Source organism: Saimiri boliviensis, chromosome 5, assembly GCF_048565385.1.
Source record: "Saimiri boliviensis isolate mSaiBol1 chromosome 5, mSaiBol1.pri, whole genome shotgun sequence".
Lineage (NCBI taxonomy): Eukaryota > Metazoa > Chordata > Mammalia > Primates > Cebidae > Saimiri > Saimiri boliviensis.
In genome coordinates, this window is record NC_133453.1 from 38566066 (window position 1) to 38583638 (window position 17573).

Here is a 17573-nt window from a genome sequence, read left to right on the forward strand (position 1 = left end):
TCAATTAAATATGTAAGCTTTTCATTTAAAAAAAAAAATTGCCTTCTGTTCCTAAGAGAAAAGAGCAGGCTAATGTCTTTGGAATACACCAGGTCTCTCTGGGTCTGAGTCTTCATTGTATGTAGGTGATCTCCTGGATTCTTTTTAATTCTAATATCTCCCATTCCCCTGACAAAGAGATCAAATGTTTGATGAATGTGATGTCATGCTCCCTGTTGTCTCATTTATAGCCATTAGCTCTCAAGTGCTGTGACACCCTGAGTAATCAAGGGCTGTAGTTTTTATGAGTTTGGTCACCTTTGGTTACTTTTTTTTTTTTTTTTGAGACGGCGTTTTTGCTCTTGTTACCCGGGCTGGAGTGCAATGGCACGATCTCGGCTCACCGCAACCTCCGCCTCCTGGGTTCAGTCAATTCTCCTGTCTCAGCCTCCTGAGTAGCTGGGATTACAGGCACGCAGCACCATGCCCAGCTAACTTTTTGTATTTTTAGTAGAGACGGGGTTTCACCCTGTTGACCAGGATGGTCTTTATCTCTTGACCTTGTGATCCAACCGCCTCGGCCTCCCAAAGTTACTGGGATTACAGGCTTGAGCCACCACGCCCGGCACCTTTGGTTACTTTTATACAGGATGCATTCACAGCTATACTAATTATAGTTTATCTTCAAACTTCGAAGGCTGCATTTGCTGCTATGGCATAGGAGTTGGTATGCAGATGGACGTCTTGACCAGTTGAGTAGTAGCGGTCCTCTCAGCACAGTAGGCCAGGAATTTCCAGGCAGCCACTTCCAAAGCTATTGCTTGGTGGCTTGCCAGGGTTTGGTTTAAACCAAAGTAGCATATACCAGCCTTGGGTAACCAGGCTTTGTGAGAAACCTCCAGTAAGCTGCTATTCCAACCTGTCTCCACAGGGGTAGCAGGCACAACTCATTGCTAGATTCAAATTAGTCATTTTTTCAAATGATAAGATTCCAGTATTTTCAGGCTACTAAAATGTTCCAAGGCTGGGCGTGGTGGCTCACACCATACCACCATACCCTTTGGGTTAGCAGCACAAGGACAGGTGGGAGTGTATAATCCTGAAGATGATTTCAATGTTGTACTGATAAAAGGAACCTTTTCATTCATCTTGGACCACAGAATTATGAGAGGAAAATTACCCAGGTTTAAAGCCACTTAGTTCAAGTTAATGAGACAGTTCCTCACATAGGCGCTTTCTCGTAATGCTATTTGTTGGTAGTGTAAATTACAGCATTCTTTGGGAGGCAAACTGACATTATTTTACACTATATCCCCTTTGACATAGTAATTCTACTTATCCTATGGAAAAGCAAATACATGAAAATAATGTACAAAGGCATTCACTGTAGTCTACAAAAAAAAAAATCTGGAAATACTCAAATATACTAAATAGAAGACACTTGTATATGAAACTATGCTGAGTCTAGTATAAATAAAAATTAATAATGCTAAATTGATAATTTTCTTTCAACTAGTCATATCAGACTCCTTAAAATTTCAGCCAAAGTGGTCGGGCGTGGCAGCACATGCTTGTAATCCTAGCTACTCGGAGGCTGAGGCAGGAGAATCACCTGAACCCAGAGGTGAAGACTGCGGCGAGCTGAGATCATCCCATTGCACTCCAGCCTGGGCAAAGAGAGCAAAACTCTGTCTCAAAAAAAGAAAAAAACAATCATTAAGATTTTTCCCTTTTATGTAACACTAAATATACATAGAACACTTGCAGTATCAGCAATTAAATTCGTCCCTTCAAAAGCAAATTCTTGTAGCCGGGCGCGGTGGCTCAAGCCTGTAATCCTAGCACTTTGGGAGGCCGAGGCGGGTGGATCACAAGGTCGAGAGATCGAGACCAACCTGGTCAACATGGTGAAACCCCGTCTCTACTAAAAATACAAAAAATTAGCTGGGCATGGTGGTGCGTGCCTGTAATCCCAGCTACTCAGGAGGCTGAGGCAGGAGAATTGCCTGAACCCAGGAGGCAGAGGTTGCGGTGAGCCGAGATGGTGCCATTGCACTCCAGCCTGGGTAACAAGAGCGAAAACTCCGTCTCAAAAAAAAAAAACAAAACAGTATTTTTTCAATTTTTTTCTCTAGCTTGTTATAAGAATACAGTGAATAATACATATAACAATGTATCATGACTATTTTTGGTAAGGCTTTTGGTCAACACTGGGCTATTAAGTTTTGGGGGAGTCCTAAGTCATATGCAAAATTGCAACTGCACAAGGGGTCAGTTCCCCAGCCCCTTATTGTTCAAAAGTCAACTGCACTTTTTTTAAGAGACAGGGTCTTGCTGTCACCCAGTCTGGAGTGCTGTGATGCAACCATGGCTCACTGTAGCATAAACCTCCTGGACTCAAGCAATCCTCCTGTTTCAGCCTCAAGTAACTAGGGGTTAATCTTGACTTTACCACATAAACCTCTTCACAAGCATTATCTCATGTAATTCTCAGAGAAATCCAATTTCAGATAGGCAACCAGGTTCTGAGAGTTTAAATAATTTACCCTAGTACTTTGCTACCATACACACAGACCCTCATCTAGCACCACCTGAGTTTGCGTAAAATAAGGAAATTCTGGGCTCCAACCCAGACCTGAGATCTATTTTTTTTTTTTTTTTGGCTCTGGCGGCACTAATAGAGCATCAGATTTGCACTTTATCAAGCAAGGTCTCTAGATAATTCCTATGTATATTAGTTAGGGTTTGAGACATTTGGCCCTAGCTGGGATAAAGGATGAGCCTGAACCAAGTCTGAAAATGACCATAGAGAAGCAACGGATGAATCAGAGAATGCTTCACGGGCAGCAAATAAATCCTTTCTAAAAGAGCCCTGAGACAGAGTGCTGCAGATAATGTTCTGAAGTTGGAGAGGACAGCTCACTCAAGTGCCTTGTGAAGTGTGCTGAGGAATCAGAAGGCAATGAACAGATACAGGAGTTTAAACCAGAAAAGGGACAATTACATTTTTCAAGGGAAGTGGAAAATCAGTAGGTTTTCTGCAGAGATTTTTTGTGGCATAGCCACAGAAATTCTTATTTTTTTCTTTTTTTTTGAGACGGAGTTTCGCTCGTTACCCAGACTGGAGTGCAATGGCGCAATCTCGGCTCACCGCAACCTCCACCCCCTGGGTTCAGGCAATTCTCCTGCCTCAGCCTCCTGAGTAGCTGGGATTACAGGCACGCGCCACCATGCCCAGCTAATTTTTTGTATTTTTAGTAGGGACGGGGTTTCACCATGTTGACCAGGATGGTCTCGATCTCTTGACCTCGTGATCCAACCACCTCGGCCTCCCAAAGTGCTGGAATTACAGGCTTGAGCCACCGCGCCCGGGTAGCCACAGAAATTCTTAAAATTTACTAATCAAAACTAGGCATATAAAATTGACCTGAATTTCCAATTTCAAACTAAGTTCACAAGGCTTTTCATTAGGACAAATGCTTCAATAGTACAAAGTAGAACTAAAACATACCTTTTGGTTAGTGTTTTAAATAATTAAGCCTTCAGCCTTTATGAGAGCTGACTGCTGTGTGATTCAACTATGCTTTCTACAAGTCTGCAGACTATTTAAGTTTATTATTTAGGTTTCTCAAAAACCTGTTAACCTTCAACTACATAGCTCACAGTAGGTGGATAGGCCATTTTCATCAAGTTGATCATAAACTAAAGTCTGTTTTGTCCCAAATTAGGAATCTGTGGTACAAGTGGGTGATACAAAATAACAATGTTCTCCTGGGAACAAGATAACCAGCTTTATTACTTAACTTTGTCTAGGGATGGCTGCATATATTTTAGCAACACTGACTTCAAGTAAATTAACTAAATTTGAAACCTAGTAACATCTCTGAAAGTGTGTCATTTCATTTTCTACAAATGAATTAGGAGGGGTAAAATTGACCATCATCTGTGATTTACAAATAAGGAAACCACAGAGAGGCTGTCGCCTTCAAAAGCAGAGGTGGGGCCAGGCGTGGTGGCTCATGCCTATAATCTCAGCACTTCGGGAGGCTGAGGCAGGCCGATCATGAGATCAGGAGTTTGAGACCAGCCTGGCCAACACAGTGAAACCCTCCCTGCTCTACTAAAAATTCAAAAAATTAGTCGGGTATGGTGGTGGCTGCCTGTAATCCCAGCTACTTGGGAGGCTGAGGCAGGAGAATTGCTTGAACCCAGGAGGCAGCAGTTGCAGTGAACCAAGATTGCATCAGTGCATTCCAGCCTGAACGACAGCATGAGACCGCGTCTCAAAAAAAAAAGCAGAGGTGGAACTCAAAAGCCAGTCATTCTAGTTTTCATCTACCAACAGCTTTTACTGAATTGGTCTTTAGTATGATGTGTATAACATATACAAACTGGCAAAACACAACAGTGCTATGAAACTCATGACTGTCATATGACACTAAGGTGGTCTACCAGGCTTCCTGTTTGTATACTAAACACGATCACTCAGAAATAAGATTTCTTTGGTATTCTATTGTCCTGCTTTATATGTCACTCCCACTGACACTTTTGTTTTTTTCGTTATTTTCCTATCATTTTGTACAACCTTTTAAAATGTCACTTCAGGTTGACTAAACAAATCAGGGTCTTAAGAATTATTTTGGGCTGGGCATGAAGGCTCACGCTTGTAGTCAGGAGTTTGAAACCAGCCTGGACACATGGTAAAATGCTGTCTCTACTAAAAATACAAAAATTAGCTGGCTATGGTAGTAGGCACCTGTAATCTCAGATACTTGGGAGCCTGAGGCAGGAGAATTGCTTGAACCCAGGAGGTGGAGGGTGCAGTGAGCCCAGATTGTGCCATTGCACTCCAGCCTGGGCAAGAGTGAAACTCTGTCAAAAAAAAAAAAAAAAGAAAGAAAGAAAAAGAAAAAGAAACATTTTGGTGTGCCTTTTAGAATGGCAAACAAGTAAATAAAGGTAGGGATACTGTCCCCCCAGCCTTCTGAACAGATAAGAAATTTTGCTCACCTAATATTAAAATTTGAGTAAGAAACAAATCTTTATTTAAATAAATAGGCAGAAAAAGGTAGAAAATAAAGTAATTCAAAAAGGAAAAAAAAAAAAAAAACCACATTAGACTGGGGTTCTTGAATTAGTCCACTTAGTCACTGCCTTCCAAAAGATTTAAGTTTCAAATTATCCATTCACAACTCTAACTTTTCAGTTTTATTTATCAAAACAATATAATCATCACATGTCAAACTATAGAAAGAGCCAAAAATTTTCTATCCAAGATATAAAGAGATCACAAAATTGTCTTAAAATACAAAGAAAATTTTATTTGTATTATCAAAGACTCTAAGAAATGATGACATAAGGTTAACAGAGTTGATGTCAAGACACAAATAGGTTTGAAGTTACAGATGATAAATCACTGTTTCACTGAACCTTCCCTTGATTATGTTAGAGAGCATCCTTGGTATGCTCCCAATGGAATCTTAAGCATGATGCGTCCAGGTGATATAACTGTAATTCCTTTGTTAGTCCTCATTATCTCTCTTTTTTTTCTTTTTCTTCTTTTTCTCTGGACTCTGAAAATAGCCAACAAGAACGCTTTCAAAGAGCTGTAATTGTATGGGTAATTACTTTTCTTTATAAAATGCAAAATCAATCTGTTTCCCTTGAAAACAAATTCAGGGAAAAGATTAAAACGCAAGATATAAAAACCTTGCCTATAAAAGTAAGCTTCAGCAAATCTTTCCCCCTCAATGCAAACTCAATTTTTGGTAATAAATTCTAGATTTGGGAAATGGCCTTTTATTATACAAATACAACAAAGCCATTTCACTTTTACCTGCCCATCGATGAAAACCATTTTTTAAAATGCCTGCTCATTTCTGGGATAGTAAAATATGGAGAACCTCCCCATGCCAAGAGAGTACTGATAATTATAAACAAACATACAGGAATTGTTGTGCTGGTACATGGTTCTTCCTCAGAAAGTGGTTCTTCCTTAATGTGTTTCTTTTTACCCTTTTTCTTCTTCTTCTTCACAGATGTTTCTTCTTCTTCTACCACTTCTTCTTCTTCTTCTTCTTCCTCTTCTTCAACTGAATAGGGTAAATGTAAAGGCATAACAAATTAACACTGTATCAGATCTCCTTCCAAAAACGTTTGAGTCCTAGGTTTGTTTTTGTTTTTTTTTTTTTTTGGCCTGTCATTCTCATCAACTATCCAATGTTTATATTGTTTATATTATAATTTTTTATTTTTTTTATATTGTTTATATTATAATTGGGAAGGTCCTCCTACCACTAACGTTAACAAATGATATAGACAGACCTCAGAGCAATTTTCTCACAACCATGAAGTCTTGTATAAAAACTGGGATTAAAACAAAGGTCATCTGACCCCCTATCATTTTTGAAAGGAGAGTCAATTATATTAGAAATATAAGAGCTAGCTGGGCGCGGTGGCTCAAGCCTGTAATCCCAGCACTTTGGGAGGCTGAGGCGGGCGGATCACGAGGTCAAGAGATTGAGACCATCCTGGTCAACATGGTGAAACCCTGTCTCTACTAAAAAATACAAAAAATTAGCTGGGCATGGTGGCACGTGCCTGTAATCCGAGCTACTCAGGAGGCTGAGGCAGGAGAATTGCCTGAACCCAGGAGGCGAAGGTTGAGGTGAGCCGAGATAGCGCCATTGCACTCCAGCCTGGGTAACAAGAGCGAAACTCCGTCTCAAAAAAAAAAAAAAAAGAAATATAAGAGCTCGCACTCTGAAGGTGGCCTGCGTTTATTCTACCTGCTGCAGCCCTGAATAATTTTATTTACCCCTGGTAAAACTCTATAGCCTCACCTATCAAATTTAAGAATGTCTTATCTCATTAGATTGTTACTGAGATTTAAAGAGATGATGCACACAAAATACTAAGTATAATGCTTAGCACACATTACAATAAGGACTCAACACATAGCTATCTTTGGAAATTCATGACCAGCCAGCCACGGTGGCTCACACTTGTAATCCCAGCTTCCTGGGAGGGTGAGGTAAGAGAATTGCCTGAACCTGGGAGGCAGAGGTTGCAGTGAGCTGAGGTGGCACCACTGCACTTCAACCTGGGTGATAGAGTAAGACTCCGTCTCCAAAAAAATAAAAGAAAAGGAAAGAAGAAAAAAGAAATTCAGTTACTAGGTGGGTGCAGTGGCTCACACCTGTAATCTCAGCACTTCAGGAGGATCATTTGAGGTCAGGAGTTTGAGACCAGCCTGGGAAACATGGTGAAATCCTACCTCTACTTAAAAATACAAAAAAAAAAAGGCCGGGCGCGGTGGCTCAAGCCTGTAATCCCAGCACTTTGGAAGGCCGAGGCGGGTGGATCATGAGGTCAAGAGATCGAGATCATCCCGGTCAACATAGTGAAACCCCGTCTCTACTAAAAATACAAAAAATTAGCTGGGCATGGTGGGGCGTGCCTGTAATCCCAGTACTCAGGAGGCTGAGGCAGGAGAATTGCTTGAACCCAGGAGGCGGAGGTTGCGGTGAGCCGAGATCGTGCCATTGCACTCCAGCCTGGGTAACAAGAGTGAAACTCCATCTCAAAAAAAAAAAAAAAAGAGTTCGAGACCAGCCTTGCCAACATGGTGAAACCTCATCTCTTCTAAAAACACAAATAGGCATGGTGGTGTGTGCCTGTAATCCCAGCTACTTGGGAGGCTGAGGCAGGAGAATCACTTGAACCCAGGAGGTGAAGGTTGCAGTGAGCCAAGATCATGTTCCTGCACTCCAGCCTGTCAACAGAGGAAATTATGCCTCAAAACAAACAAACAACAACAACAACAAAAAAAGGACGGGAGGGGATGTGGAGTGGAAAATTGACAGATAAATTGGAAAAGCTTATTAGATACACAATTGAGGCTACAAAGACAGAGTTTGGTGCCTCAAATGCTACTACTAATGGGTTTAGGAATCTCCTTACTTTTCAATAAAAAGAAGCATAAAAGCTAAATATATTGTTTTCTCTATCAAGTATACTATCCACATTTGCAGATCAAACACTTTTGACCACTAAGCTTTTTAGAAACTAAGTTAAAGCAATCATTCTGTTAATAATTTACTCTTCAGGGCCGGGCGCAGTGGCTCAAGCCTGTAATCCCAGCACTTTGGGAGGCCGAGGTGGGTGGATCACGAGGTCAAGAGATCCTGGTCAACATAGTGAAACCCTGTCTCTACTAAAAATACAAAAAATTAGCTGGGCATGGTGGCGCGTGCCTGTAATCCCAGCTACTCAGGAGGCTGAGGCAGGAGAATTGCCTGAACCCAGGAGGCGGAGGTTGCGGTGAGCCGAGATAGCGCCATTGCACTCCAGCCTGGGTAACAACAGCGAAACTCCGTCTCAAAAAATAAATAAATAAATAAATAAATAAATAAATAAATATAATAATAATAATAATAATAATTTACTCTTCTGCAAGACTTGCTAGTATGTGTTTAATAAACACAGGTTCGTCTTTCTTGGTTATGAGAAGGGACAGATGAAAAATTAAAAACAAAGAAAAAAACCCCACAGATTCGGCTTTTAATGGGGCATGTGCTTATCAACTTCACAAGACAGCCTAGTTAACTAGTGAGTACCTATTAGATACTATGACAGCAGGCTACCAGTATGTATTCCTTCTAGTCTGCTCCATATAACAAAAACAATGACGAAAACCACTGTTCCATCAATTCTATATTCATTCTTAACTTTATATAAAACAAAAAATTTTCAACAACCAATTTAGGAAACACATTCGTTTTTTTCTCTTAATTCTCAAAACAGTTCATGTAGTAGAAACTGAAGTACTGGTAGTCTTAGTAAAATACATTAAGTTGACTACACTTCTCACATTTCCCCTGTAAAGTCTGGTAAATTTAACAATACCCTAACTATTCCCAGAGAACATAATGGCATTATTAAATACCATTAGCATTCAACAAGTAGTTTTACAATAAAGTGCAATGGTATGTACTTCTAAGACTCACTAAGTCCATAGTTCTTAAGAAATGAGTATATATTGTGTTAAAATTCAAACTAACCTTTAACTTTAATCTTGGCTTTCTTTGCTTTCTTTTCAGTAATATCATCCTCTTTATCTACCTGTTCTATTTTGCGTTTTTTAGAACAGGTTGGAAGTGTGGAGTCACCAGAAGGATCGTAAGTCTTCACTTCACTGAAAGACCCAAAAAGTTTTAGAAAATCTCTACAAGTATCTGTAACTGAAATAATTCTCAAGAGATAAAGAAAATGCCATTAGATAATACTTACATAAGCACACAATGTTGTTTCATTTTAGTGGCTTTGGGGTAGTATATGAAGACTAATAGTTTCCAAAAGGTAAAGGTATTAGTATTTTTCAAGTAGGTCAATCACATTCAAGAGAAGTGGTGAGCTAAATGAATTCTGATTTAGTAATCAATGTAGTTACTATGGTACAGGAAAACACTCAATCAGCATGGGGGAAACGAAAGGAGAAAATGTCTTCACAACTAACTAGAAAGTGAAAACTGAACCAATCCAACTTTCAGAACACTACACAATTAAATGAAAAAAGGCAGAACAAAAAATCTAAACCAAGCTTAGTATAGAAGTCTTCATTGTAAGATCACAAGAGAAGAAAGAATACAGATACATACACATGGAAAAGATTTCTGAGAACCCAACATTTGCTTTTGTTCTAACGTAAGCAGAAAGAAAATACTGAAATGAGTGCCTAAAATGTGAACTGATGCTTCAAATGCATGTTTAAAGTAAAAAGCATTAATGGCATAGGAACATTGTAAAAATTTGTTCAAAACAAGCTACAAAATGTTCTGTTTCTTAAGTAGACTTGTAAACTGTATGATTTTAATTTTTATAGGTTAAAGACATTCATAGTTTAAGAAACAAGGCCAGCATGGTGGCTCACATCTGTAATCCCAGCACTTTGAGAGGCTGAGGTGGGTGGATCATGAGGTCAGGAGATCAAGACCATCCTGGCTAACATAATGAAACTGTTTCTACTTCTACTTGTGTTCTGGTTAATTGTGATGAAGGGAAAAAAAAAAAAAGAAACCCTTTCTACTAAAAATACAAAACGTTAGCTGGACGTGGTGGCACACACCTATCGTCTCAACTACTCGGGAGGCTAAGGCGGGATAATCACTTGAACCCAGGAGGCAGAGGTTGCGGTGAGCCAAGATTGCACCATTACACTGCAGCCTGGGCAACAGAGTGAGACTCCATCTCCTCCAAAACAAAAACAAAAAACCCCCCATGTTTGTCAACTAAAGACAATAAATTACAGACTGTAAATATTGTAGTATATAAGGCCATTGCAGAAAGCCTGGAAAATTCAGAAAAAAAAGAAAATGTGAATGCCTACAGAAACACATTTGGTTTCTTTCCAGAAAATAGGAAAGTAATTATATTTAAATATGTGTTTATAAATGGTAATGTTACTATATATTACCCTCTTCATCCACTAGTAGCATAAGATTTTACTATTAACATTTTTGAAGGATTATGAGTCCTGAAAGTATAATTTATTGGGCTAATGACTAGGAACATTTTGAAGAATCTTGATACATACATAATACCATTTTACTTCCATCATCACAACCTCACCAGCATTGAGCATTACCTCAAATAAATAACCCAAATACCCCCCACATACAAATATTTCGTTAATTTGACAGTTAAGTTTGAATATTGTATCATGCCTCAGACATTTTTAGACATGTTTTCCATCTTTATACCTTTTACAAAATAGGTTTCTTTAGGGATTAACTCTGAATGAACTTTTTGATAAAGAATATATTATAGAGGAACTTTAGATTTAAAAATTTACTATCAATGAAAACTAGAAGTGAATATGGAAAACTAAATGGCAAGAAAAAAGGGTGTGTACAACATGGTAACTAGAGTTAACAACGTGTTATATTGTTGAAAATTGCTAAGTAGATTTTAAGTTATCCTCACTACAAAAAAAGTAAGACAATGCATGTCAACGTGCTTGATTTAATCATTCCTCAATGTGCATGTTTTCCACAAGTGGCATGTTCACAATAAATATACATAATTTTTGTCAAATAAATTTGAAAAACCTAGGGGAACATCAAGGTGAAATTCATATGTACTCACCTTTTGTGTTCATATTTTTCTGTCTTTGCTAATGCCTTTCCTGTTCCACTTATTTTTCTTATCTAAGAAGAAAAAGAAAAATTACAAATACAATTCTAAGCCATAATCTCTTAATATACTATACAGTCTAGTGAATCAGTGGGCCAGCAAACTGCAACTTCTGCTATTTTTTGTTTTATTTTAAATGGCACATCCTAGTGGCAAACGCTGTTTCATACAACAATTCTTGGTAAATAAAAGCAACTGTTAACAGTAGGCACAATAAGAATACTTTAGACATACTAACATGTATCATAAAACTGTTTAGCAGATGAATTCCATAAATCTACTAATATTAACTTCTGACAGGTAATACTTCTGCAATATGGATAATGTGATTCTTACCCCTCTATCTTCCAAAGTTCTCAACCTGGCCTCTAATTTGGCTCTGTTCTCAACTCCCATCGCGGAACTGGAATCCTCACCGAAAGCATCATAACGGATAGCCAAAACAGTTTTGGCTGCCAGCATTCGAGAAATCTAATAGAAAAACCATGAAGAACTCACATTCCATGTTCAGATGTAAAGTCCTCAACAACTTACTTACTCATGAGACAGTTTCAGCAAATCACATTGTCATTTATTCTAGAATGTTTTAAAACAAGGAGTTATAAAAGTATTATGAATCGTACAATTCAAATCACCCATCATATTTCAACCTTTGCCACAACCTAATGGCCATATATCAGCAACAACACTTCCGTGGTTGAAAAGATTTTATAGCAATTCATGTAAAATAATAGCTCAAACTTTTTTTTTTAATTTTTTTTTTTTTTTTTTGAGACTAAGTCTTGCTCTGTCACCCAGGCTGGAGTGTAATGGCATGATCTTAGCTCACTGTGACCTCGGCTTCCCCAGTTCAAGCATTTTCCCTGCCTCAGCCTCCTGAGGCGCCGGGATTACAGGCACGTGCCACCATGCCTGGCTGATTTTTGTATTTTTAATACAGATGGAGTTTCACCATGATGTCCAGGCTGGTCTCAAACTCCTGTCCTTGTGATCCACCTGCCCTGACCTCCCAAAGAGCTGTGATTACAGTCATGTGCCACTATGCCTTTTTTTTTTTTAAAAACATTTTTAAACTTTAGTTTCTACTTAGTGACATTAGTTCTGTGCCTTCAGATCATTCAGAACAAGTGCATCTTTAACCCATAATAATCTTAAATATGTGTGGGTTCTTTTTTTAAAGTTTATTTTATTGAACCCTTTATTACCTCTACCACTCTACTCTAGATTTTATCAAATTTCAGTTTAGTTCTTTTAAACTACACATCATTCAAAAAGATTGAAGGTGGCCGGGAGCAGTGGCTCAAGCCTGTAATCCCAGCACTTTGGGAGGCCGAGGCGGGTGGATCACGAGGTCGAGAGATCGAGACCATCCTGGTCAACATGGTGAAACCCCGTCTCTACTAAAAATACAAAAAACTAGCTGGGCGTGGTGGCACGTGCCTGTAATCCCAGCTACTTAGGAGGCTGAGGCAGGAGAATTGCCTGAGCCCAGGAGGCGGAGGTTGCGGTGAGCCGAGATCGCGCCATTGCACTCCAGCCTGGGTAACAAGAGCGAAACTCCATCTCAAAAAAAAAAAAAAAAAAAAAAAAAAAAAAAAAAAAGATTGAAAATACTTAACTTGTCTAAGCCTCAATTTCACCATTAGTAAAATGGAAATACGTAAATCTCATAAGGCTATTACAAATTTAGGCCAGGCACAGTGGCTCACACCTGTAATCCCAGCACTTCGGGAGGCCAAGAAGGTGGACTATGAAGTCAGGAGCTGGTGAACATGGTGAAACCCCAACTCTACTAAAAATAGAAAAAGCAGTTGAGCGTGGTGGCACGTGCTTGTAATCCCAGGCTTTGGCTGTTGGTCAGGCTGGCCCAATTCCTCATCTCAAGTGACCTGCCTCAGCCTCCCGAGGAGCTGGGACTATAGGCGTCCACAACCATGCCTGGATAATTTCTGTATTTTTTTTTTTTTTTTTGAGACAGAGTTTCGCTCTTGTTACCCAAGCTGGAGTGCAATGGCGCGATCTCGGCTCACCGCAACCTCCGCCTCCTGGGTTCAGGCAATTCTCCTGCCTCAGTCTCCTGAGTAGCTGGGATTACGGGCACGCGCCACCATGCCCAGCTGATTTTTTTGTATTTTTAGTAGAGACGGGGTTTCACCATGTTGACCAAGATGGTCTCGATCTCTTGACTTTGTGATCCACCCGCCTCGGCCTCCCAAAGTGCTGGGATTACAGGCTTGAGCCACCGCGCCCGGCCAATTTCTGTATTTTTAGTAGAGATGGGGTTTTTCTCCATGTTGGTCAGGCTGGTCTCAAACTCCCAACCTCAGGTGACCCATCCGCCTCGGCCTCCCTAAGTGTTGGTATTACAAGAAGCGTGAGCCACCGTACCTGGCCACAAAATGCTTCTTACATAACTCACCTTTCTCTATTTAACAAGAAAGGACAATACAAAGATTTAATATGCACTATAGAGAAGAAAAGTGGTTATATGATTAAAAAGTCCAACCTCAAAAACAAACAAACAAACAAACAAACAAACCCAAGTTAACACACCTTTCCTTTATGCTTGGGACTTGTCTGGCCGACGAGTGAAGCATGATAAATGAGACCATACTTAGGGGTATCCCGTCTAGATTTGAGGGCTCTGAAAAGTGCCTTTTCTGCTCCAAGAATTTGAACTGTAGAAGCTGCATGCTTGGCCAAATTCAAAAGAGAACCTATAAAAGAAGAAAGTTACAAAGAATGTACTTCCAAACATCTGCATGTTCCATGTACTAAAACAAAAGACCTATAGAATTATTATACCCACCATAATAAAATAAAAATCACATATAATATAGAATTCTTTAAGCCAGAATTCCCTAAAAAGCCTGATGTTTCGTTTGTAATTCCTTCATCAGCACAAGCAGGTTTGTAATGAATGCTTAGGGCAAACTGAAGGTTAAGCTTTTTAATTCAATGTTTCTATTCACCCCAGAGATGGTAGTACTATTCTATATTCCATTAGTATACTACAGGAGTAACACAAATATGTCACACACAAGAACACTAATCTGGCCCCTGCTTTCTGAGATTTTATCAAGTATTATATTGCTTTAGATATGAAAAAGCCTACAAATAAACACATTTATTAGGACCTCTCGGTACCATAACCATATAATAAATTCACAACTTATTTACTCCTGTTGATTCAGCTGTGGATTAGGAAAATATATTCTTAGAAGGTTATTAATAGTTCCCTATCTGTGGTTTCACTTTCTGTGGTTTCAATTACCTGTGGTCAACTGCAGTCTGAAAATATTAAAAAGGAAATTCCAGAAATAAACAGCTCCAAAGTTTCAAATCTCTTGCCACCGCACTCAGTCCCCATGAGAACATGAATTATCCTTATCTACCCACTAGTCACTTTCATGGCCCTCTCCACGGTGCAGTATTGCAGTGCTTATATTGAAGTAACCAATGCAGAAAAATAGCGACACTGGGATATTGTCATAATTGTTTTATTATTACTGTTGTTGATGTCCTACTGTACCTAACTTATAAATTAAACTTTATCATAGGTATGTGTGTTTAGGAAAAAACAGCATATACAGCATAGAGTTCACTACTTATCCTGTTTCAAACATTCACGGGTTGGGGTGGGGAGCTCAGAATATATCCTCATGGATAGCTGAGGACTATTATACTAGTAAGTTATCAACATGCTGCTTAGCTATATATGTTGTATAGAATATTTCCTGTCAGAAAGCACACTCACCATTAATGCTACGAACTTTACCATGAGACATATTTTTTAAAGTGCAACAAATACATACTTCTTTTTTTGAGATGCTCTTGTCACCCAGACTCGAGTGCAATGGCACAATTTTGGCTCAGTACAACCTCCGCCTCCTGAGTTCAAGAGATTCTCCTGCCTCAGCCTCCAGTAGTTGAGATCACAAGTGAATACCACCATGGTCGGCTAATTTTTGTGCTATTAGTAGAGACAGGGTTTCACCATGTTGGCCAGGCTTGTCTCAAATTCCCAACCTCAGGTGATCCACCCACCTCGGCCTCCCAAAGTGCTGGGATTACAGGCGTGAGCCACCGTGCCCAGCCAACAAATACATACTTCTGTTAACTCCTGCCATCGATTACTGCTACAACTTTAGCTGTATGCATGAAAACAGGTGAAGACAATGAAATCATCTGATCTTACAGCTGTAGGCACTGAATGAAACCTCTGATCAATGATGCAGCTAAAGAAATTATGCCAGACTGCACACGCAGTGGCTCCTGCCTGTAATCCCAGCACTTTGCAAGGCTGAGGCGGGTAGATCACCTGTGGTCAGGAGTTTGAGACCAGCCTGGCCAGCACAGTGAAACCACATCTCAACTAAAAATACAAAAATTAGCCAGGTGAGGTGGTGGGCACCTGTAACCCCAGCAACTTGGGAGGCCGAGGCAGAAAAATCGCTTGAACCCAGGAGGCAGAGGTTGCAGTGAGCAGAGACTGTGCCACGGCACTCCAGCCAGTGCAACAGAGTAAAACTCTGTGTCAAAAAAACCCAAAACCAAAAAAGGAGTTATGCCATTTTAAAAACTGATAGCATTTTAATTATAGCCTATCATCTTTATAATATTGTCATGCATGTATACAAAGCTCTATTATAAATCGGTTGCTGAAAATATTTTTGAAAATCATGTATCAGTTACAACCACACACTCAATAGTGAAACTAAGATAATCAATCAAGGGTATATATCCTCTACAGTGATTTCTTAAAACTATATTTAAATCTATGTCTAATGAGTTTATTATGAAAATGTTAACTGTTTTATCCTCCTACATTCATCTGATTATTCTAATTAACCTTAACAAAATTCTAACAATGAACCCCAAGTGTCTCAGAAGAGGTAGTGACTAAAGATGCCTTCATTATCCAAAAGGAAATCAGGCAAACAAACAAAAATCATCATTGAACACTTGGCCCTTATTCATCTCCTATATATGGCCCTTATTCATCTCCTACATACCATCTACTTTTGTGTTATTACTTAGAATTTCTTTTAATAGCTGTGGTTTAAAGATGTAAACAAAATCCTAACCAGTGAATACTTCAAACACTCATGTTTACAAATAACATTAAAACCATCACCTGCATGAGCGATAAGCCGTGCTCCAACTAATTCCCCAACCATGACTGTAACGTTGGGCGCAATGGCCATCATTCGATTTTGTAGATATTCATAGAGCTGGGTTCGATATTCAGAGATTTCAATCACCTAGTATAAGGAATAAATTAAGTCACAAATATCAGTAAAAACAGTATAAAATTCCTGCCTAAAACACTGGAGCCCTCAATATGAAAGAGCAGCTACACAACCCTGGCTACATCAACTATGCCTAACAACAGTTTTCTATAAAATGGCTGTTTTAAGGACTTTGTTATATAATATAAATAAACCACTTGGTACACTGCCCGAAAATCTTAGTCATAAAAGATTCTAAGCAATACTTCTCTGCCATCTTAATGGATTTTTGGTTAATTATTCAGATGATGATTATAAATTACTTCCTTTTAGTATGTACTTCCTCTTTTAAGTATACAAATCATGATGGCATCAGATGAGGTAGTGACTGAACACCTTCATATTTACGTTATCAGGTCAACAAGTGCAAAAATCATCATTGCCATCAGAAAAATTATTATAAAGCTGGTAGTACATCTAGATTCTTCAGGAGTAAAATTTACCTGGGTGCAAAGATGCAGAATATTGCAAATATCTTCTTCTGAAACCTCTGTTCCCATTGATATCTCCGCAGCTGCTTTCACTTCTGCTTCAACTTCTTCTGGTAGGAACTCAGAAAGTTTGGCAGAGGCATAGTTCTTCCTATCGCCTATGGAATGTTTGCAGAGGATGAGGGAGAATCACTCTTCAATAAATTATATAAAATCCAGCAAATAGTCAAAAGAAAAAGTAGAAAGCCAATGAAAAGGATGCCTAAACAAAACAAAAAAAAATGAAGAAGTTTGACCTAGTATAATAGTTTTTCCTCTTTTAAGGGTTTGAGTTTAGAGATAAAATTTCTCCCCACCACCTTCCTCCAAAAAATAATCAGAGTAAAAACTAAATAGCCGGGCGCGGTGGCTCAAGCCTGTAATCCCAGCACTTTGGGAGGCCGAGGCGGGTGGATCACGAGGTCAAGGGATCGAGACCATCCAAAAAAATAAATAAATAAATAAAGATGCCACAAAACTCATTTCAGAAAATAAGTGGCAAAAATTAAAAAAGACAGGACTAATAATGTCACAGACTTTATACTGAAGCTGAGGCCTGTAATTAGTAAGCCAAGTAAGCCATTATTTATCAACAATCAAGTTCCTCTGTATGTTAACAGTACAGATAGACAGCAATATG

General features: G+C 39.1%; 1 protein-coding gene and 2 non-coding genes across 7 annotated transcripts in view; all 3 read right to left on the reverse strand.

Moving 5' to 3' along the window:
* Positions 1 to 17573, reverse strand: part of NOP58 (NOP58 ribonucleoprotein) — a 74500-nt gene that overhangs the window by 30839 nt on the left and 26088 nt on the right. For 2 of the 5 annotated variants that reach the window (XM_039469636.2, XM_074399254.1), the window contains 8 exons: positions 16907 to 17052; positions 16310 to 16436; positions 13726 to 13889; positions 11509 to 11643; positions 11125 to 11186; positions 9042 to 9175; positions 5926 to 6071; positions 5275 to 5552 (listed from right to left, as the gene is read on the reverse strand). In XM_039469636.2, the coding sequence (XP_039325570.1) occupies positions 5502 to 5552; positions 5926 to 6071; positions 9042 to 9175; positions 11125 to 11186; positions 11509 to 11643; positions 13726 to 13889; positions 16310 to 16436; positions 16907 to 17052 (965 nt within the window). In that variant the 3' untranslated portion in view covers positions 5275 to 5501. Of the gene's footprint in view, positions 1 to 1506; positions 1668 to 5274; positions 5553 to 5925; positions 6072 to 9041; positions 9176 to 9270; positions 9323 to 11124; positions 11187 to 11508; positions 11644 to 13725; positions 13890 to 16309; positions 16437 to 16906; positions 17053 to 17573 lie in introns of those variants that run through there. The other 3 variants (XM_074399257.1, XM_074399255.1, XM_074399256.1) reach the window with 3 other exon arrangements.
* Positions 16054 to 16137, reverse strand: LOC120364477 (small nucleolar RNA SNORD11). The gene has a single exon (XR_005579728.1). It is a non-coding gene; the product is annotated as a small nucleolar RNA SNORD11 (small nucleolar RNA).
* On the reverse strand, positions 16768 to 16851 carry LOC120364478 (small nucleolar RNA SNORD11B). The gene has a single exon (XR_005579729.1). It is a non-coding gene; the product is annotated as a small nucleolar RNA SNORD11B (small nucleolar RNA).